This window comes from Rhea pennata, chromosome 28 (genome assembly GCF_028389875.1).
Source record: "Rhea pennata isolate bPtePen1 chromosome 28, bPtePen1.pri, whole genome shotgun sequence".
NCBI lineage: Eukaryota > Metazoa > Chordata > Aves > Rheiformes > Rheidae > Rhea > Rhea pennata.
In genome coordinates, this window is record NC_084690.1 from 2,483,035 (window position 1) to 2,506,223 (window position 23,189).

Here is a 23,189-nt window from a genome sequence, read left to right on the forward strand (position 1 = left end):
CCCCGGCGCGTGGGGGCACAGGGACTGCTGGGGGCTCAAGGAGAGAGAAGAGAAAAGGCTGGAGGGACTTCGTGCTTCCGCGTGGTAAGTTCATTAACTTAGTGACTGTTCAAGGAAGCTTCTTCCCCCTTCACATTTCACACATCAACAACACACTTTTATACAAGCAAGTAGACATTTTTGCATAATTTCCAGAAAATTAAAATTCACTTGTTTGCTGCAGAACAACCACCACTAGCTGCTAAAAAGCAAAATGCGCCACGTACCACAGCTCAGCATGCCCGAAGCACTAGTCCCCTGCTGCAAAGTTCCTCTTTTATCTCTGCTGCTGGGTGCAAAAAGAAACAAAATCGAGGCAGATCTCCGCAGAACACCGCAGTGTTACGTACACACAGCCACAGAGCCCCGGCGAGACGCTGCAGCTCTGTGGTCACTGCCCTTGGACTCAAAACACTTGGTTTGTACTTCCCAGCTCCGCCACAAGTTACTGCACAGCTGCTGCTGTATCACCCCATTCCGGGTCTCCGCTTCCTTCCTCTGCTTTATCCCCATTTAGATTCTTGCTCTCTACCAGGACAGGACCAATTCTGATGCCGCACAGCAGCAGAACTCACTAGGGCAGAATAGGAGCTGATCTTCCCTGGTAGGTGGAACTACCATCCCTTGCCAAGTTTCCCTCGCCCCAGCCCTTCCCCAAATCGTTCCCTAAGCTCACGCCACCGCAGTTTCGGACTCTGATCTCCTTTGGAGTGACTTCACTCACTCCATCATACTCATTTCAAAACCTAGAGGAGAGGAAACCTGCTTGACTATTTCTTTCTAGCACCTGAATATTTAGGCAGTGATTTTCAGAAGGACTTAAGAGACATAAAGCCAACTCAGGACAGTTTGACAGGAGCCGAGCAGCCGACACTCAAAATCCCTGCCCTCCCGCGCACTGGCCCTGTGTTTAAAGCAGAGTAAAGCATTAGGAAGCAGACTACAGTCCATTTGAAGTTCCCCTTCATTTTCTAAACCTCCCAAGATAAAGACTCATATCCCTAGTGCATATTCTCCATGTTATTAGGATAACTGCTAGTCATGTTCAAAAGGCAGCTGGCTCCCAAGTCACCAAGCCAGAAAGAACTATAATTTTTTCTCACTGTAATTTCTCTCTATGATTATAACAGCGGTTGACTGAGTCAACACATGGAATGTCAGCAAAGGATTTCACGCCGGAACAGCAGATACCCAGGAAGAAGCAGAGTCTCGTTTTCTTTTTTCTTTTTCTGGGGGGTGGGAGGGGAAGGAAATGCGTGTGGGAGCTGGCCTGGATAGATGCAGCTCTCATTAGGACATTAAACAGGCTTGAAGATCAGAGAGTCAATAAATATATCCTGCCTAGCTTTGTCCTTTCTGCAGGGTTACAAGCAGAGAAAGGAAATCCTAGGGGGAGTTCTACCACTGACACGGTGGGGATTTTACCCATCACGATTAATAACAGGCCAAATAGTCTTGAGACTTTGAGAGACCACCCTGTTCTTCAGCACTGATACCCTTCTTCTCTAACAGCTCCACAGACTGTTTTATCTGCTAACGTATCTATTCCAAGTTAGAGCAAAAGGGGCTGAAAAAGCTTCAGCAAAACGGTGGCTCCGCAGGGTGCACAGATGAGAAAGAGCCTCTTCTAAAGGGCAACTTCAAACTGAGTTAAGAGTGCTTTCCAGAACTCTGGAAGGGTTGTCCCCCTTTCCGTGGCATTTACGGGGAAAGCTACTCTAAATGAGCTCGGGCCTTTGTAAATACTTCTCTCTCCTCAAAAGTCTTCTACAGATCATCTTGAAATAATCTGCTCAACCTAACGTTCAAATACTGTACTGACATTTTAGAAGGACAATAATCCAAATTTTTTCAGAGTAAAATTATCCTAAACATGCAGTGTTGTTTGCCTTCTGCTACTATATCCACTATAATACTGTTTTAAGACAGTGACAGAAAAAGGATTACGTAAATTTGTTTCAGAAATACAGTCATATCCCAGAACATCATTTCACCTCTCGGTTCTGCACAGCAAACCCAAGTGTATCGTTTCACGTCAGCAAAGTCAGCTGGAGGATTGCTGCGTGCCTTTGGCCTGGAAGGGGATAGAGGGAGAAGGATCATAGCTGGAAATCTTGTTCAGATGGTGTTTTGTGAACCCAGCAGCTGGAAGAAGAAATCACTGCTAACTTCTGAGTGCAGCAGCCTAGAGAAGGACTTGGAAACAGACTGAAGACAGTCTAGCAATCAATTTACTTTAAAGGGGAACGGAAGTAAGTGAGAACAGGCCGTGGAAACAATAGGTTACATTCTTGAACTTGTATGTGCTTCCCTTGGATGTGTTTATGCGAGAGTTAAAGGGACAACACTGAATTCGGTCTGAGCTGAAAATGAAGTTCAGTGAAACCAAACCAGACATACAGGGTGAATTCCTGGCACTACTGAGGTCAGTGACAAAATTCTCAGTTCCTTTGCTGCAGCCAGGATTTCACCCACACTTTTTTTTTTTTTTTTTTAAACAAAATCAACAACCAAGAAACCTATCCAAGCTTCCTTTTTAAATTTCACTGGAAAAAATTTACATGAAACAAGTATTTCCCTACACTGCCTGTCATGGATCAGCCTTAAAGTGCCCTCCTGCATGAAAATGTGAAACAAAGCGAACTGCGAAGCTGACTGATCTTTTTTCTTGCTCAAAGTGAGGGATATGTATAAAAATAGAAAATGCACGGAGTAAAGATATCTGTAAATAAATAATGTGTTGCTTAAAGTATGAGTGAAGAAATAAGAGTGATTTTTAAATAAAGCTCACATCCTTGGGGCTTAGCTTTTTTGAAAAGCCAGAAGACCGGAGGCACATAACTAGACGCATTCTCCAGAGAGAAGCAGAGTCTCTTTTGAAAAATCCCAGACGCCGTGCTTAAAATGCACCAGGATACAAACGCTAGCGCGTCATTTTCAGGTTGCAATTTGTTTGCAGTGTTATGAATCTAGTTCATTAAACATCGTCCCATTTATCATAAAGGGAAAAACGCTGAAATCAACCACAACTCCCACCTTCTTTGGGAAGCCTCGAAGGCCACCCACCAAGAACACGCTCATGAGGGCTTCTGCATGCCTCCTGGTGGAAAACAACTTTTGCAAATGCTATAATTTTGCTAGAAGAGAACAGCTGAGCTGACATAGACCAACGTGTCCAAAGCTTTGAAGTCTAGTCGGATTATTTTTCCCGCTTTCCACTGTTCAGCTCCAGTTGCTGAAACCCACCCATCAAAAACGTCTCTGCCATCCTGAACAACGCACTTACTCTCCTTGCTGCTATGCATTAGGAAGCCACTTTTTGTCCAGAAGTGATTATGCATTTTGGTACCCTAACCCAAAACACTCTGGAAGGCAGGATGGCAAAGGGAAAAGGCTGTGGGACTAATGGATGACGGTTCCATCTTCCAGTTCAGCCACAAGCCTCCTCTGTGACCATGAACAAACCACGTAATCTACCCCATACCAATTTTTCACAGCTCTAAAATAAGAAGTTACAAAATGGAGGGGACTCGTCTCCAATTTCCCCAATTCACTGATGTGTTAGGAACACCATTAGTGAGATAATCTGATACTACACTCACAAAAGCAGTATACGTATAAAGAGGGATCCAAGCATTTCTAAGCATATGGCGTCACATGGGCAGAACTGGGCACCCCAAGTGGAGGAATACTTGGGAAGTTTATCTGAAAGATCTGAAGCGCTGATTTAAACATTATAATCATTTAAAAGTTATTTAAAATGCCTAAAATGTTTTTAAAGTGTCTTTAATGGAAATATTGCTGTTATAAATCTACACGCAAATTTTGAAATTTTGATCTAATTCACCATAGCAAGGAAGAACAATGAAATGACATTTCAGGCGGACACTGTGAACCAAGTATATTAATAAACACAGGAGCAACCAGTGAAACAGGAAGTCAATGAACTGAAGCTGAAAAGAAAATACCATTTCAGTGCAATTAATTTAAATTGACAGGAAAGACTTAGAAAAAATGGATATTAGTGCATAATGAGAACATCCACAGCTACACTCCCACTTTATATGTATGTATTTAGGTTAACTTCTACACAAATATCTTAATCTAAGTTGATAATATTATGAGAAATAATCTCCCAGGTTATTTCATGGTTGTTTACTTGTATCTTCTTTGAAGCATCAGGCCAAGTTCGCAGGCCAGACACAGCCTGATGCAGGGTCCAGGCTTCAAGAAAGATTTTTCTGAAACACAGTGAGGCTCGTTGTGTTTGAACACTGCCTCCTGCTCCCAATCTCCATGTCAATCACTCCAAGTCCTCCCACCAGGCCAGAGACCAAAGATCGCTCATACCTGCCTCTGTGAGATGAAAATACTCTAGTGCATAACAAACCAGATTGGAAGCAGGTAGAGTTAGGCTGATCCTTGGCTGTACCAAAGATCTCTCTGTATCTCTGGACTGGACAACAGACACTAGGCTCTTTCTGAACCACATTCTTCCAGTTCTCTATACCTTAACTCCTCTCCTGTGAAATGGAGAGCTGTGCTCCACGCTACATGAAAGAATACAAGAGGCTCAGATATTTATCGATTTTCACCTTTATCCTTCATCCTCATTTAGGGCAACAGACTCCAGGATGCCCTGTTGCAGTTTACATGTAATCTGCTGCGCTGCTACTGAGATCTTCCCTGCTCCCTCCCTCCCAGCTCAAACAAGGACAGTAACGATGATTCACTTCTGGAGTTCTAAGATCCTGGCGCTGAGAGGCCAAGCATCTGCAGCCAACAGAAGTGCGGTCAGCCAGCCTGGAAGTCATTTTTGAAGGCATTTTAGAGGCAGAGAGCTGTTAGCGTCTAATCCTGATACAAACGGAACAGCCCACCAGTCAATCTGTCTGTCTTTTATTTTGAGGTATTTTCATTTCCCAATTCTCTCTTCCTCCAACAAGAGGATGTGAGCACAAAAGAAACAACGCTCACTTGATTATTACAAAACCCTGGAGCCAAAGCTGGATATGTAAGATTGGGCATTTAACCCCTTAAATAAGCAGCACAGTTTTCAAAGGCACATATCGCAGGCTGTTGGCATCAACTTGCTGGGCATGAATTATGCGATACGGTTGTCTGCAGATGGGTGGATGGCCACGTGAAGTAGCTGTCCCTCCTTGTTCTGCATGCATAGCAACTGCTGTTCCAAATACAAGCCTCTTGGAGTCACAGTTATCACAGAGAAAGGGAGCAGATAATCTGCTGCTTTCACTGCAGTCAGAGGTCAAAGTGACACTGGCTTCAGCAGAAGCAGACCTAACAGCAATTTGGTAAAGTCACAGAAGTAGCAGAGTCCCTGCCAACAGGGAAGACAAGAGTTAAGTGACTGACAGCTACAGGATTTGGAAATCCTGTGGTCTTGTTTTCCCATCCCTTTTCCCATTCCTATGCAAGCTTTTCTCACCAATCTGGACATAGACAACAGAAATCCTCCACTGCTGGTATGCAGTCCAAAATATTATGTTACTTACATATCACACAGTTTCTCTGCTTATCTGAGTAGGAGAAAAATAAAGCTTCCTCAAAAGGGGTGGTGGGGAATGGGGTAGAGGAGAGAGAGCTTACTGATCATAGTGGTGCCCCCAGCCAGGGAAGCCTTGGTTCCTTGGAAGAAGTCATCAGCAGATGTCATCCCTTGTTCCGGCATCTGGAAGCGGGTGTGAACATCAATCCCCCCTGGAATCACCATCCTTCCGTGGGCTTCGATAGTTTTCACTCCCCCTGGCACAATCAGATTCTCTCCTATTTGCCTGAGTAAACAGGTTTCAAACAGCAAGTCAGACACAAACAACAGTCAAGGCAAACAGTCTGCAAATGCGCATCCTTGTGCTGCTTAACCTGGCTGGTGTTTTATTTTCCCATATAAAGCAATGAACACGATCAGCATATACAGCTGATAATATTTTATTCTTCCGCTCAAAGCAGTTGCGTATTAGAGAGCAAAGTATGCAATTACTTCAGGATCTGGGTATCAGGATCTCGCTTAACAGGAAGGAAAGAGAAGGAGCCACACTGGCAGAGCGTGCAGATAATCAAACCATCGTGGCACCAAACAGAGCGACAGCCTTGCAGCCAGCTTTACTGGGACGGGACTGGATTTGCTGAGTGGCAGGTCAACACTAGATAGTAGCAATGAAACAGCACTTTCGATGCTAACACTGTTTTGGAAAGCACTGCAAGAATTTCTGCCTCTATCTTGCCTTTGTTTCTTGCACAAACATTATGCGCTCCCTGCACAAATATAAGCCCATGCATATACTGGTTATCAAATTCCTGATGAAATTCCAATCCCCCCCCCCACCCCAGACCTCTCCAGAATAGCTCTCTACATGGGTTTATTTCTACAAGTGCAATAGTGGACAGTACATTGCAATTAATTATATGTCTTTAACTGGATCCTTTAATTTTTAACCTTGATTAACAAAGCACATGTTCCAACTCTTTAGCCAGAAAAGGAAAATTCCTTGTTTGTAACATCTTGCTCATCCATTTTTTCCTAAGAGTAATTTTCCGAAGAAATCTGTAATATATTTAATGTGCCAAAAATGCATGTTTCAGGACTAAACACATAGAAGCGTGCTGGAAAGTGATCTGAACTGAAACACTTAAAATTACAGGATCCTTACTAACTTAAGGGGTTTTGGATCGATCCTTGCATCAGAATCACAGAAAATGGGGCTGCAAGAGACCTCAAGAGGTTACCTAAGCCCAAACCCCTGCCCTAATGCAGGATTAGCTGTATTTGGGTGCTGAACTCTGCATTTTGAATATCTTAAGTCATAATTCAGTAAAGTATTATAGCACACATGTGACTTTAAACATACGTGTAATCTCAGTATGGGACAATTCACATGGCTAAAATCAAACACATTTAAGCACCTTCTTTGACCTATGCTTTAATAACAAGAGTGGGGTTTTTTTGCCCATGTGTTTAATTCAACACTTTTGTTTTTAGAATTCCTCCATCAAAGACCAGCATGTGAGAGAAATATTCATTTTTCTTTGCAATCTAATATAGCTGAGACTAAGTTATTCTTTGCTATTCTGCAGCACATTTCTTACATTTCCAATCAAAACTTGGTATCAGGCTTCACTTACTTTATCAACCCATCTTCCATGTAAATGTCTGCATAGAAAGACTGGTCATCATTAACTATTTTACCACCTTTGATCAAAAGACGATCACTCTGAAACAAAGAAGCATAAAACAACACGTAATTATTCTGAGAGAAAACTGACAGTCTGCAGTGTCACTCCCAAGATAAAAGAGTAGAGATGGAAACAACCTCTGCATTATTCAAAAGCACATGTCAAAATCCAAGTCAATCGCTGCACTTTCAACTGTAAAGATAAAATATTTTATCTGCAAGTCCTTTCATCATGCTAATGATCCCCAAAAAATCAGAACAGAAAAACAGTTTGCTTTCAGTGGGCTTGTCTACTTGGCCATTTCACTCGTACCTGCAATCTGTTAAGATGGCAGACCACCATCACCTACAGCAAAAGCATTAAATTATACTTCTCAAGGGACACATAACAGCCACATCTCTATTTTTTCTGCTTTAGTTCTATGCAGAGTTTCCTACATGCACCCACACACTAGAGTCACTACTTGGCTAACTATGAGTCAACTGCTGTCAGGGAAAAGGACCAAAAGTCTGTTGCCAGGGGCTACACAACACAAACAAACTCATTTTGCCCAACTTAGCAATGTTTCAATTCAGTGGATACTTTTACTGCCTTCCTAGATCATTAGGCATAATCAGACAGAGTATGCACATATTAGCAGATTAAGTTAAGGAAAAGGATTTAAGAAAATGTGTTATTACAGTTCCCTCAAATTCAAATGCAGTTTAGCAGGAACAGAAATGTAATTATAACAAGGCAGCTATCAAGCAATGTGTTCTGTACCTCAGTTAAGGTTGCATCTCACCTTTGCAGCTATTTTAGGTCAAAAACAAATTTATCTTTTTGTGATAGTCATGAACAATAGTGAAACATATTCTGTAGAGCTCTGGATTGGGAGAAAAGTCAAAAGTAACTATCACGTTCCTTTATTTCCTCCATTCCCTGCATTACGCATAGATCTAAATCAAAGCACACGCACATTGGGCAGTGCTCAGTTTAACCTGCACCTCGGTGCTTCTGTCTGTCCTTGTACATATTCTGGTAATTCTCCTCCTCCCGACATTTGCTTTAGAAGAAAACAAAGCTATACCAGCACAACACAGCCCGAGACTGGCAAAACCAAAGGCTGACTTCAAGAAGGGGTAGCAAGCAGGACTTTAACTTGCTGGTGGCTGAACTTATAGTTAAAGTAAATACGAATTATACTTACAGTGACAGTGGTGTTCAGGGGCCCTACTTTGGATCGGGGCTCTATTGGTCAGACAGAAGAAAAGAATCGGGCGTTTTCCCAAAGAGCTTATATTAAAACTGAAGAGAAGAGCTGGAGCATCAGATTCTCAACTGACGCAAGCTGACATGGCTCATAAAACCAGAACGTGAATTGCATCAGCTACTGATTTACACCTTTCTCTCTCTTTTATTTAACTGCAAAATATCTGAGATGTTCAGTACTTCTCCTTTCTCTTTTGTTTTTCCTTCTTCCTACTGCTGCAATAAAGAGTTACCCTGAATAACAGCACCAATGTAAAACACAAAGAAAAACCCAAGATTTAAATTTAGGATCTGCTGTGAATGCCAATAAGCCTGAATGAATTAACTTGGGGCGTGAAAAACCCACTTGTCTTTCAACACCAGACTCCACAGCAAACTGTCCTACATGTTTACCATTTCCAGAAACACTGCAGTATTTATGCCCACCTCTAGAGCAGGCTTCTTGTGCTATTAAAAAGGCCTGCTGCTATTGAAATCAGATACGGTTTTGTCATCGATGTCAAAAACAGCAGGAATAAGTCCCAATCCACCAAGCATCAATCAGGAAAGATATTTTTTTTTTATAGTGACCAATAAAATGGGCCCTGGGCCATTTTAACGACGGTCCGAATGCTTCTGTTAGTAAACAGGTCGCCTGGTGCGTTTGTATGAAAAGCTCCGAAATCAGGGAGAATCTGCTGATTTCAGCCGCCTTTGAGACAAAAGCGCATACAATTTGCATCTGTGCAAGGGCCTGGTACCAAATTTGTATGTATTTCCCATGCTGATGCAGTTCAAACACGACACCTATATGTTGAAAGCGCCTCTTCTTCGAGCATTCGTCTTGGTAGATTTGATTCCACGTTTATACAACAGCAAGTCTTATTCTTTTTCTATTGCTCATCTTTTTAAGGGAATTGCACTGGATGCACCCAACATAAATCAGAGCGTTCGGTCACGAGAAAAATGCGCCAGCCTCCTCTCGGCCCACAGCGACGACTGCCCCGACACCCACCGCCTCGCTCCGCCGCACGGCACCTTCGCCAGCGGGGCTCCCTCCGCCGCGCAGCCGGGCGCGCAGCGCCGCGTCCAGGCTCCCGGGGGAGCGCGGAGCCGGGCGCGGAGCCGCCGCTGCTCCGAGCGGCCGCGGCTGGGCGTGACCGCGGCGCGGCCACGGGGAGCCGCTGCGCTGCGCTGCGCCCGGCTCCGCGGCCACGGCGCAGCCCGCTGCAAGGCAGCATCTGCCCTTATGCAACACCACCAACACCCCCCGCCAAAAAAAAATAAAACAAAATAAAAAAGCGGGGGAGGGGGGAGAAAAAAAGAGAAAAAAGTTGCCAGCTGCGATACCTGCCCTGCAGCGGCTCCCGCAAGAAGGGACGCGAGGGAGGCGTTTACATAACGGCTCGTTCCCCGCGGACCGCGGCGAGCAGCGGGCTCAACCGGGCGCGATGCGAGGAGCTTCTGGGGGAAGGAAGGGAAACGGCGCCGCCGCCTCGCCAGCGGCGCCCGGCGCAGGACGGCGGCTGCGGCCCCGCGGGCACCGCCGCCCCGCGCCGCTCCGGACCCCCGCTACGGCACCGCGGCCCCCGTGCAAGCCCCGTCCGTCCGTCCGTCCCTCCCTCCCTCCCCCTCCGGCGTCAAGCAAACGCCGCAGCACAGGAAGCGCCTGCATTAGATCCTGATCTTATTATCGTGCCACAAACGCCGCTGCCATCGTTTTCCCGGCACACAAAGGGCTTAATCCCCCCGCTCCCCTCCCCCCGCTTTATTCCAGGCGCTGGACTCACCGTGATCCGCGGAATATTCTTCTTCCCCTGATAAGACATCTTGGGAAAGCAACTCCCTCAAAAATCTTTTCAAGCAAGCGGGGCGGCTGCTGTATCGCTATTGTTCCCCTGGCTGCAAACGCTTCACTAACCTCCCCTCCAAAGGGGGGAAGAAAAAAGGGGAAAAACCAACCCAACCCAAACCCCCAACCCCGGGAAACCAAGCCCGAACCAGCTGCGCCCGCGAGGCAGGGGCGCGGGGGATCTGCCGGAGGGCGCGGCGGGGAGGCGAGCCCTGCTCTCCGCAACGGCAGCGAGGGCAGAAGCAGCCACCCCTGCGCGTCTCCCTTTCTTCGCTCTGCTCCGAGCCCAGCCCAGCCCGGCCCAGCCCCAACCCGGCTCAGCCCAGCCCCGGCCCCGGCCCCAGCGCGCAGGGAGGGGGCGAGCGCCCGCCAGCAATAAAAAGCCGCGGCAGAAGCGGGGCGGCAGCGGCGCATGCGCCCCGCGCGCCGCTCCCTTCGCCCTGCGCCGCGGGGGGCCGCGCGGCGCGCGCCGCCATTGGCTGGGAGCCTGGGGCGGATGCAAATGAGCGGCGGCCGCCGCGCCACGGGGAGGGGCCCGAGCGAGCGCCCAGATGCAAATTGGCGCAACGAAGACGTCAGCGCGGGCGCGGGGCGGCGCGCTCCCGCGGGCGGCGCGCTCCCGCGGGCGGCGCCGGGCTGCGGCACCGCGCCCGCGCCGCGGCACCGCGCCCGCGCCGCGGCACCGCGCCCGCGCCGCGGCACCGCGCCCGCGCCGCGGCACCGCGCCCGCGCCGCGGCACCGCGCCCGCGCCGCGGCACCGCGCCCGCGCCGCGCCCCTCCCGCTGCGGCGGGGCGCGGAGAGGCGGCTGCTGCAAAGCGGCGCGCTGGCGGAGCCTCTTACCCCCGCCGCCCTCCCGCACACGCCGGGCACCCCGCACCGCACCGCACCGTCCCCCAGCCCGCTGCGCGCCCGCGGCGGCAGAGAGCCGGCGGGGAGGGGAGCGCGCTGCCTCCATCTTCTTTGTCCCACCCCGCCCTTCTCGGCGCTGGCAGAGCAGAAAGCTGCGCGGAAGCAGTAGCAAATTAAGGGGGAAGCGGAGGTGCGAGACAGCTATGCCTGGCGCACCCCCTCGTGCCCCCTCCTCGTCCAGAAAACGCAGCGCGGACTCGAGCCCCCTCCCGCGAGCGCGACCTGAATCTTCTATCGCCAAGGAAACGGGGGATCGGAGCTATGCGCAGAGCCCTGCCCGACCTCTCCCATCACTCTGGCCATTTCCTGCCCCTGCAGCCTTGCAAGCTCCCTGGCCAATGCTGCAGTCACCCTTGGAGCCCGTTCTCAAATTCCTCTGCGTCCGCCCTGGATGGATGCAGTCCCTGAAGCCCGTACGCTGGGGCTCCAAGGAAAGAAATGCGCTAAAGGGCAAAACCGATTCCTCGTTATTTACAATGCCCCAGCTAATACAGAGAGGTGGCATTCATGGCCAGAGTGTGGGATGAGTGCTCAACGTAAACCCATTTACAGACCCGTTCCTTGCAGATCAACTGCTCCCGGGGAAGGTACAAGACACCTTTTGGAGACTGCAAATAGCACAAATCCACTTCTGACTGCAGATCAAAACAGATCAGTTAAAGGCAGACAAAGACTTACCTTCCCTCAATCCCAACTGAATTTCACACTGTGCACAAAGTAAACTGCAAGCTTCTGCTTCCACAAAATAATGAGGATCTTACACACACAGGCAGCCCAGCGAAGCACACTGTGCCCAACCCATAAGAAACTTAAACTTTAGTGTCTTACTGCAGTAAATCATTACAAAGGCAACATCTGTTTAAACAGGTGATTACCAGGGAGTTTCACATGCATTCGTTCACAGGAGGCTATAAGGGAAAGTAAAAGAGCTTCTCCTAGGTATAGGCAGGGCATCAGACACGTTTAAGTAGCTAATATGCCAATCACTTAATATCCAATTAGTAGCAAATGAAAAAGTGTCTTGTTATGACAGTAGCAAAATGACTCATTTGCTAGCCTGCTGGGCTTTGTTTTGTTTCAATGATTAGACAACACTAAATGTGTCATCCTGCCTCGCTCTGATTTGCACTGGAAGAAGTTTTGAAACCTCAGCATATTTGAGGGGAACATGGAAGAAAACATCTCCACTAGATTTCTTAGAATTCAAGTAGTGCAAATGTACCTATCTTTGTAATGCTAGCTCTCCTCCTCAGCTTTATATCTGAATGGTTTCTTCTCCTTGCTTTCCAGGAGAAAGAGTGTCTTTGGCTACCAAAGAGGAAGCAAACACAGCCTGAGTGTTCAAGAGAGAAGATCGAGGCCCATGGGCAGCTGATCTGAGCAGTGCTGAGCCCTACCTCTGTTTCACCATCCTGCCCTGACAGCAGCAACATGATCTGCAGGTGAATGACCACAAATATGGGCGCAGGAAACCATTCATCTCCAGCATGACTCCCCTCTCTGACCTTGGACATGTCATTTCTCCACTTCATGCTAAAACATGCGAAACAGTAATATTGACCAAAAAAAAAAAATAGACGTACCTCTTAGGAGATGATGTAATCAGTGCACCAGTGTTTCTTAAGCTACTCTGGTCTGCTCATGAAAAAAGAGATATTTAAAGTACTTTTTAAAAGATAATGCTTATTGCAGTTCCTGAACTTTGAATATATTCCACAACTTGAATCCAACAGTACTAGGTTCAGACAGAAAGAAAGAAAACTTCCAGATGATACTTAGCTTTTCCTTCCCAACACCACGTTGCAAGAACCTAGGTAGTACAGAATAAAATAAATAAAGAGATTAAAGGACTGGAAAATATGGTCATTCCATACACAATATCTACACAGCACCAAACGTTAAAAACTTCCATATCCTCCACTACTTCTAGATCCAAACGTTCCAAATCCTCTGATCATTTAGTGTGTACTTAAAGGACCACAATGGTGTTTCCACATGCATCTTTTAACTCCATTGTACCAAGTGCCAGTATGACCCAATTTTCTTTCCTTTCATAGCTAAAAGGGCATCAAAATAAATTATTTAAAAACTATTAATGTAGTTGTAAATTGGCTTATTTAGTCTTGCTAAATGCAGGCAAGGGAGGGATGTTATCTGCTGTATAAACACATACGATGGGGAGGCAATCATGAGGGAAGAAGAGCTAGTGATGCTAAAGGACAATGTTGGCATAAGAACAACTGGGAACAATCTGGAAATACAAAAACGTGCACCTGCATTTTTTCAAAAGTATTTCATTCTCCTGCTTAAGCTACAGTTTTTGTATAAATCTCGCACAAGTTAAATTAAGAAAAATAACTACTGATGAAGCGTCAGTTGCAGGAGTTGCTTCTAGGTTAAAACAAGCGAGTTGAACTCACTTATTAAATCCTTGCAGGCTTGTGTGACAGCCCAGCTGCCGTGCAGCGGTACTGTGACCGCCAAGGTACTCTGGGGAGCGATGGCAGCTCTAAGGGGAAATGGATGCACCTTGTCTTCCCCAGGTCTAGAACTGCACACAGCAGGCTAAATTTAGAAGATGCTTTAGAGAACCACCACTGCCAGATCTTCCTTGCCAAATGATAGCGAAAGGAAGCGATGAAGGACAGCTGGCTGATCAGCTCAATCCATCTTCCCAACTGCAGCCATGAGGACAGAACCAGCAAGGTCACTGCAGCCAAGTCACATCAGAGGTGGAGAAATGAGAAGATGACACAAATATCTTCAACTATTCTACATCAGCACATTTGAGAGCCCTTACCACATCCATCAAAAGGCAGATCAGAGGAGAAAATGCACAAATCAGAGCATTCTGCCCCATGCTTGCCCTGCCAGCCTCCACCCTGACCACACAGAGAGCTGTGCTGTGTGCTGGGTGCATGTCCCTAGCCCATCCTTCAGGCTCAGGGGAATCAGAGAGTATACTGGCCAGTGGATACAACAGTACTGCAGCCAGGCATTTCTGCTCAGGTCTCAGCTAATTCAGGATGTCTTATACAGGTTTGCTGCAGTAGAGTTGTATTTCATGCTAAAGAAACATCTGTAACATTTGTCTTCGGCAAAGGCCTAGAGAGAGAATTGCACAAGAATATAAGAATCTGTACAGCAATAATCTAGGCTAGAAAAATCACTACAGGCATCCATGGAAATCCGTTTACATCAGCTCCACAGATTCTGCAGACCATCCTATTGCACTTAGCAGGAAAATTTCATTTCCACTATGGAATTACTGGATGGTTGGGGGAAAAAAGAAAGAAAACATCTAGAGTCTCTTTCTCTGTAGGATTTCAGTGCAACTGCAACCAGCCCAACAGAATTTCTACAACACCCAACTGCTTTTGTCCTTACTAAATGCTTTTTCTTTTTTCCACAAGAACATTTTGCTATTAAATTACAAAACCTGCAAAAGGAAATACCTGATTACAAATGTAATGAAAAGAGGGATCAGAGATGGACTTAAGGCATTCCTGGAAGTATCTAGAATTGTAGCACTGCAGCACCAACAAGCTCTAGATTTCCCTTTAGGCTTGTTAGATGCTAATAATCCCCACTCCCTATTGGGGAATCACCTCCTGCCAAAGGCAGCAAGACTCTTGTTATTGTGATCAGAGGCAGCAGGACTGGGCCAAAAGAGCTTTCATGAATTCACCAATCAGGCCATAATTTTATGTCATGATTCTGCCCACGCCAATTGCTGCATCACCGTCTACAGAGACTGTTACTATCAGAGATGGAGGGCCTTAATCTCCAAAGCATGAACTCGGGGCAAAAGCTGGACTCCCTCTAGCTTCCCTGGGACCTGGGTGCCTGATTTCTTTTGCACTTTCCCCAAGAGGGAAATTCTAGACATTCTCCCCCTTTAGAAGCTCTCAAAGGTACAGATGCTGCTTAAATCAGATACAGGGATGTATAACACATATATATATACTATTTCTCTTAGAGGAAATATGTCCTGAGCATTTCAGATGCACTACAATCTTAATTGCCCTCAAACAAGTCTTTGCTGCTGTCTCAACAGTTAATATTACTAACACTTCATGTTACTGGTAAGGAGACAACCCTCTTCAGAGATCACTGTCATGGGTAGTACAATAAATAGCAAAAATGTGCCCTCTTCCCTAAACAGCATACAGCCTACACTGGTGCTTTGGCTTTCACTACAAATGTAGCATTGCTAGAACTAAGGCAGAGGACACGCCAGCATCCTTCTCAGCGTTCCTCCCTCTACAGCCAGTGGAGAAAGGCTGGCATCTCCAGGAGGTGATTCAGCCAATCTGGAATCCAGACCCCCAGCTGGATGCGTCTCCCTCTCCACTAGCAATGGGGCCTGAGAACTACACACTGAATGCTAGCAGCTCAGTTAGATGCCTGAAATTAATAGGATGAATCCAGTACTAAATTCCTGAGGTAGAAACTCGAGTGAGCTCATATACCCAGGACAAGCATACAATTACATGACCCGTTAAGAGAGTCAGTATTAAATTTATGAAGACTATGTGTAGCATCTAAGGAACAACTCTTTTCAGCCATGCTCCGAGTGATTTGCACCATTTCTCAACGTTGTAACCCTCTCTCCTTTCCCCAAAACATACATCAAAGCCTCAGGCAGGATGATTTGCTACAATTCTGCTCCCAGATGTAGTCCTTTTTTTTTTTAGAGTAGGCTAGTTTCTGTAGAATAGACAGATCAACCTCACTTGAGCTTTGCTATCAAAGTCTTCTCTCAGCTTTCTAAAAACCCTACAGAAGACAGATCGAAATTTAATGTGCAACAAGACTGAGAAACGATACAAGGAGTTAGACAAGATCCTGTTGGTAAAAGATTTGGAGCAGAAATAAATGACTGCTCAGCGCCTGGTAAAAACAGATGGCTCATGTCAAATGATGTCCATAGCACTGGCAGGAGGACTGGCAAAGGTGCCAGTCCCGTTGTGCCAGGCTCTGTGTCATCCACAGTGATAAAGCCTGCAGCCCAAGATACTGCTGTAAGACCAGACCTCTGACCTGGCTCAACTCCAAACTGGGTGGAGGAAGATTCATGTTTAAGTTTTCCCTTGAGTCTTTACCCGCAAAAATATGTTGGCCTTGTATCAATGCCCCTTGGTCACTTCTGCCCAAGAAGCAGTGATATGGGTAAATTCCTAACACTAATAGAGCACTTCACAACATGCTCACTGGATGTACTGCATGTCTCAGCTATACAGATCAATGGCTTTGAGAAGGATCTTGGAAGATAGAGGAATGAGATGTTTGTGCTTGTCATTGTTAGTTTCTTCATGACTTTTTTTTCAGTAGCCAGACAGATTATTATGGTCCACTAGAAAAATATGCAAGTCAACTCCCTGCATTTTGAAAGCAATGATTGCTGAAATAAAGCTAGAGAAGTTACAGGCATCATAACAAATTAAATGCAGAATAACATTTCCAGCTGTCTGGAACAACTTCTTTGTTTTACACAACAGTTCCATTAATGTTCCAGTATCTATGATTGTTTGTGCTCTGAACAACATCCTGTTCTTCATTATTTCTCCCCAGGAATGAACAAGTGTGATCCTGAAAAGATGATGTCAAAAAGCTTCATGAAACTGTGTTTTCAAACCTGTTTCCTCTCCTGTCAATTCCAAAATCAACTCAAGTTCTCTGTGCAAACTAGATTAAAACAAACCTCAGGCTTGCTGATTCCTGTTGCAATCAGACATTATCCTTCCCTATAAACATTCCCTAAAAGATTATCATTTTTTTTTTCTGAAGAATCTCAACAGATGAGTAATAGAGAGGGAATACTGATTATATAAATGTGAAACTGAGGCAAATCCGGGTAAGATCAAGGCCTCAATGCACTAAGCAATGCTCAGAGAGATGATTAAATAGCTCCATGATCAGACATTAGTAGTCTAAAAAGAGAGGACAGCTAAGTTTAAGATGGGAAATTGAAGCACAGTGACTTCTCCAAGGCTTGGCAGCTGGTAAATAGCATAGCTTGGCTCAGCTCTCCTGAGCTGCAGACTTGTTGAATAGGTCACACTGCCTCCAGAGGCCTAACTGCAAAGAGCTACTTAAACTAAGACAGAAAGTCTTCCTGGTGCCTCTAGAGATTATCTTAACCCTGAATTACGAGGCAGCATGGCCCAGAGACAACAAAGCAAGGCTATGATAGATGCCTATAGAATACTCTAGATAAGAGTAATCAAATCTCTTTGTGCTTATCCTATCTTTGCCTGCAGAACAATATATTGCAATTTAATGTGGAAAAAGAATGTAATTATTCTTTAATCCTCTGGATAGTTAAGGCTTCAGAAAACTAAAGAATGAGCTTGTCCACCTTGCTTTGTTAATGGTATTAATGGAAATTAATACAAAATCTTTCTGTACAGTGACAGAAAGGGTGACTGTGTTTTAAACCTACTTTGGATTCAATCACTGGCTAAAATACTTCCATGCATCTCCATTGCCTCCAGTAGATCTACACCCATTCCCACCAGCTCATGATACAGTCCTTTGGTTGCTGAAGCAGAACATTGATCACTCTGTATGTTGACTGCCATGCGTATTGATAAAAAATGTAATTATTTTCAGCCTCAAGCTAAAAAAAAAAAAAAAAAGTAGTAGTAAGATTTCTAGACTATTGTGAAATAATTCATGTAGTTTAAATTTTAAGATCCCATAAACTAGCATACTACTCCTTTCCACTGTAAGTTAGATTCCTATCACATGGTGACAATGTACAATCTGTCCATGGAGAACCTATTTCAGGTGCATTATTAAATGGAGATATGAAAATAATGGGCCAAATTCAGTTGCAAAACTTTAGATGCCTTTTAGCTTTTCAACTCATATCTAAGTCTATTTTAATGTGGTGTTTAATGCCACTTTATGCAGTATTATTTTGCTTTCCTCTTTTTTTAAGATGTGTTGAGCTTTGATTAACCTAAACAAATTTCTAGTAAATACACTGGAGTATTACCAGTTTTGTCAGATAAGGATCTAACTATTGATACAAGCTATAGATGCAGTCAACTAGGAAACAATCAAAGCTAAAACACTCCTGCTATAAAGTACCAATCCATAATAAGACATTTATCATAGAGGACTGCACTCACCCAAATGCACACAACCTCTCACAAACACAGAACCCATCACAGCATAATCTATTAGCATCAGTACTTTGAAAAGCTAATGAGAAACAACTCTAGCGTTTAGTACTATCCCATTATTTCCTGCTTCCATAGTTAACAGTAATATGAAAAAATCTTTAAAAACAGAAACAAATAACAAACTTAAAAAATATGATTAATATTCGGTATAGATTTCTGATTTTTCACCATATTGTTATACTTACAGTTTTCTATTATGCTGGTATTCTTCAATCACACAATAATTCATCTTATCAGAATTAATATATCATCTCCTTACATACGTATCCTGTGGGTTTTTCACTACACCAAATTGTCTGAAATTAGTCCTGAAAATGTCCTGAATTGCAAAATCTTTGAGGCTGCAAACTAAAACAGCATATGCACTTTACTCCTCAGGTGCATCTTTGTTAGTTCAACAAGGCTAATTAATCATTGCAAATTACTCAATTAGCAGGCACATAAACTGGGGCAGATCAAGCTATAGGCTTCTACACGTGGCAAACTTTAGCCAGACCTGTTCTGAAGAGGAGTGAAGCATATCTCACTCCAAACCAAGTGTGTAGCACTTCTGAAAATCACGGCCTACGTTTGTGGTCTCACAGTAAACTCTGTGCAGTTGCTGTAACAAATGCGCGGAAATACGGTTGCATGGAGATCTTAAGTTACTGCAGTATGAAAAGCAGAGTAGGGTCTGATTTGGGGAGCATGACACTTCTGAAAGGAAGGGGAGTGTGGGGAACAAGCCCATACTATCAATTCCAGACAGATTTTTGTCTTTTATATGCAATCCGTACCACTAGTAAAAATCAGGAGGCATTTTCCAGAAACAGTTTTCAGAGGAAGGGGCTGCTCTGTAGACCCTTTAGGAGCTACCTGGAGCAACTCTTCCCCACTATGCTACTAGGAGTTTATCAGGTTGCTGGTTGGTGCTGCATTCATTTGAGCTTTTCCAGACTATGCATACGAGCCGGCATTGTCAGGGTACTTCATGGCTCAGATGTGAATAGAGCCTGCTCAGATCTATTTATCTGAAAAAAAAATGTGTATGGTCAGCTAGACCTATGGCTTGAATGAATTTTGCCTCAGGAAAAGGAGCGGCTCTATTACACACCATTACACAGGCGGAGAAAGAAAAGATAGCTCTAAGGGTCTTAAAAGCCTGGGAGGAGTTTGGTGGGTTTCTAGGAGAATGCCACATTCCTGCAAAAGTCCCAGCAGATCTTCCTGAGGCAAAATTCCCACTGTAGCCAATGGCCTTGCTCAAAACTGGTATTGAAATATAGCTCCCAGGGAGTCACTTTGGAGACTGTCCTCCCCTAAGAGAAGGGGGTAGGAGTGCGTCACTGAGTTTCCCCTGGAAGAAGTCTGCAGGGATTTAGTCCCTTTAGGTGGATGCTCATTGATGCTCCTTTGCTAACAATTGCATTTCTGTTCCTGTGAGCTGCATTCACCAGCTGGGTGGGGCATTTTGCTACTGCTGTGCTGGGGGGATAGGCTAAGAAACAAAAAAGTCAATCTCTATCACCGAATAGGAAGGCAGGGTGAGGAGAGAGAGGGTGTTTGTGGGTGCAAGGGCTCCTTTCTTCTTATGCCCTCTTCCCTGTGCACATACACCCACACCTGCAGAGAGCACATGAATAACATTAGAGGTCTGGTAAGAGGGAGCTAGTAGACATGCTGCTTCCTGGAGGAAGACATACTGCCACATACATGCAAGGGAGATGAAAGCAAGGAACAGCAGGGTGGAAAGGATTATGCCTTCTGCAGCCTACCTTGTGTGCAAGTTGCATCTGTCTCACATGCACATATATTCAACCCACCTTGTCATTCAGGTTCTGCAGCGCCTCCTTCCCAGTGGCACTCCTGATCTCCACCTTTCTTCCGAAATCAACAGATGGTTCCCCTCCCTTCCCACTCTGCCTGGAATAGATGGACTGAGCATCCGGACCTAGGTGGGCAACATCCTTCTGCTTTGCCACGACTTTGTTAGATCCGCGGCCCACGGAGAGGGAGTCGAAGTCGATGGTCTTGTTCTCCAGGGAGCCTTCCACCGGGCAGAACATGCCACAGAATTTCTGCCGGGGCTTGGGACTGCCCGAGCCCAGGTTTTTGAAGAAGGCTGGTACTTCTTCCTCCTCACCCTGCCGACCAGACTGCTTCCTCTCAGCCATGGTTTGTGTGGTCTCCCTGCTAAGGGAAAATAATAACAGCAGTAACCAGAGGATCCCTCACACACGCGCATACACACACACACGAAAAAAGAGGAGAAAAAAAGATCGCTCTGGGTCCTAGAGATACGGCAACATCAACTGCAAAGGGCTGTGCCTGGAAGGTTCCCTGCCCCCATCGGTACAATGTGGTCTGTGGCTCGCTCTGTTTTCTTTGATGCAGTGCAAAGTTGAGGGAAGGTTGGGGCAGATTCTGCAGCAATCAAGGGAGGAGGTTTCAAGTTCCCAGCATCCAGATGGGGAGGGAGGGAAAGGAGAAAAAAAAAAAAAAAAAACCTCACTCTGCAGCAGAAACTGGGGACTGATCCGGAAGTGATGTGACTGGTGAATTGGCAAATGGACTCGATCAGGTTGGAGCAACAGCCCCCATCTCACACACCCTCCCCCCTTCCCGAGGGTGCTGCTCTTGCTACAAGTTGCACAGAGGCTGATGGGGACTTAGCACCCCCCCCTTACCTCCGGCTACTCTGGAGGCGTGTTCCCGAGGCAGAGGAGAAAGGATCTCTTCCTCCCTCCACCCTTCCCCTTCCTCCCCTAACCCCGCAATGGTGGAGTCAGGGAGCACTCCAGGAATCCTATTGTTCCTCATTTTTCTCAAGGCAGCAGAGCTGGAGGGCAGAGAGGGGATGGGATCGTGGTTGGTTACTGGAAGGCAAAAAGCTGACTCATCTTTCTAGGTTTTGGGGTTCACTGGAGCCATGACTCGGGTGGTTCCTTTTCGGGGGTAAAAGGGTTGACTGATGGCACTGGAGAGAGAATGAGAGAGAGACAGATGGGGAGTGGGAACTGAGAGGGAGTCAGAAAATGAGCCATTAACCAGGACTTACCTCCAGGAGCCGAAATTAGTGACCTTGCAAGTCAATTAACCCTCTGCAATGCCAGAAGCCCCCCAGTCCCTCCCCGCAGGGGATCAGGGGAGGCAGCTAAAGGCGGCTCCGGCTGAGTTCGGGTTTCTAGACGAGGAGACAGAGCAGCAGCCCTTTGCCTCCCTGCTCCTGCCCATGCTGCCGGCGTCCCTGGGAGAGGGGGACGGCGCTGCCGAGGGAGGAGGCGGCGGGGGGGAGGCAGACGGGGCCGAGCGGGGCCGGGCCGGGCCGCGCTCGCCGGCGCTGTCCCTTCAGCACCACGGGCTGCGGGCGCGGCGCGGCGCGGCCCGGCACGGCCCGGCCCGGCCGCCCCCTTCCGCGAGGCAGCGCCGCTGCTTTCCGCGCCCCTCGGGGGCTCCGCCGCGGCGGAGGGCGCGCTGCCGCAGCCGTTTCCGACGGGCTCGCTTCCGCAGAGCGCGCCGAGCGGCTCCGCAAGCCCGGGTGAGGCTGTTCGAGCGAGCAGAGACGTTTTCATCACAGCGGTAAGCGCTGCAGCACACAAAGGGTTTAGTTTGGCTGCCTCCACCTGATACATGTTATTAACTCTGCTGATCTGTGTCCTTAAGGCTAATCCATATGCAGCATCATTCTGAACCAAACCGAATCACCAAGCTGTTTATTGCTATGCATTATTCATTGACAAGCATCTTTGCGCATGCATACATTAAATACTAAATTAGTGACATCTGTGTCCAAAAGTGTCCAAATGGTTACCAGACACCTTAGCAAGATTCAGGCCTAGAACAACACCAAAAGCAAATAATAATAATAATAACAATAAAATAAAATTTAAAAAGTGCCTCAACTTCCTCCTCCCCCCAGAAAACCACATCAATGCATTTTCACCAAGAGGGAAAAAAAATCCCACCTCCCAAGGTCACAAACAAGTGAAGCCCTGTAATAAATGCACAGGGCTGTGATGAAAGACTCCAGACTAAAAAGGAAAGAAATAAGCCTGCAGCTTGGCCCTGAAGGAGGAAGGCAGTGTGCTCTGGTAACTAATGAAGGAAGGAGAAATCCAAAGACAGAGGCTCTCCAGGGAAAAAGCTCCACCCTGCTTCCCCTCGGGGACCACAATGGTGGATCAGCCAGGGATGTAGCCACACTGATCTCAGGTGCTTTGATGGGGATTGGAGGACAGCATATGGTCTCCCAGGTACACTGAAGTCCTGTATTATTTAAGGTTTATAAATATTAAAAGTCATAGCAATGCTGATCAGGCAGTCAATGGAAGCTGCAGAGTGCTGACAGAGGGTCCAGCGAGTGGACAGCCTTAAAGTAATTGTGTTGACACATTCTGCAGTTCGCTGAAATGGATGCAGTGACTTTCAGGGATAGCGCTAAATAAAGCTCATTCATCACTTGGCACATCCTTGGAAGATGCTCAGACAACCGCAGAGATGGCCCCTGTGCAAGGATGGAAAGGGAATGGACTGCAAATAAGCTGGCCTAGAGGCTGTGTACTGAGTGGGACCAGAATCAAGTTCTGCAGAAACGATTGCAACTTCCAAATGTTCCAGAGATGATCAAAGGTCACTCCGAAAAGCCAATGTTTCCTCCTCTGTAAATCCAAATTTCTTTCCCAATACACCCAAAATATACACAACAATCACATGCTAAACAGTCATCTCCAAATACTTCCCCTTTCCATAGGCACCTGAGGACACATTCAGCAATGCCTCCAATTGCTTTGT

The 23,189-nt window shown here is 46.3% G+C and overlaps 1 protein-coding gene across 2 annotated transcripts in view; it reads right to left on the reverse strand.

Annotated features, from left to right (window-relative positions):
* DPYSL2 (dihydropyrimidinase like 2) overlaps window positions 1–20,748 on the reverse strand; it is a 55,928-nt gene extending 35,180 nt beyond the window's left edge. The window contains exons 1-3 of one of the 2 annotated variants that reach the window (XM_062597026.1): window positions 20,222–20,748; window positions 7,183–7,271; window positions 5,650–5,834 (exon numbers count right to left, since the gene is read on the reverse strand). In XM_062597026.1, coding sequence (XP_062453010.1) covers window positions 5,650–5,834; window positions 7,183–7,271; window positions 20,222–20,572 — 625 coding nt within the window. In that variant the 5' untranslated portion in view covers window positions 20,573–20,748. Of the gene's footprint in view, window positions 1–5,649; window positions 5,835–7,182; window positions 7,272–10,253; window positions 10,616–20,221 lie in introns of those variants that run through there. The other variant, XM_062597027.1, reaches the window with a different exon arrangement.
* Window positions 20,749–23,189: the final 2,441 nt, after the last annotated feature.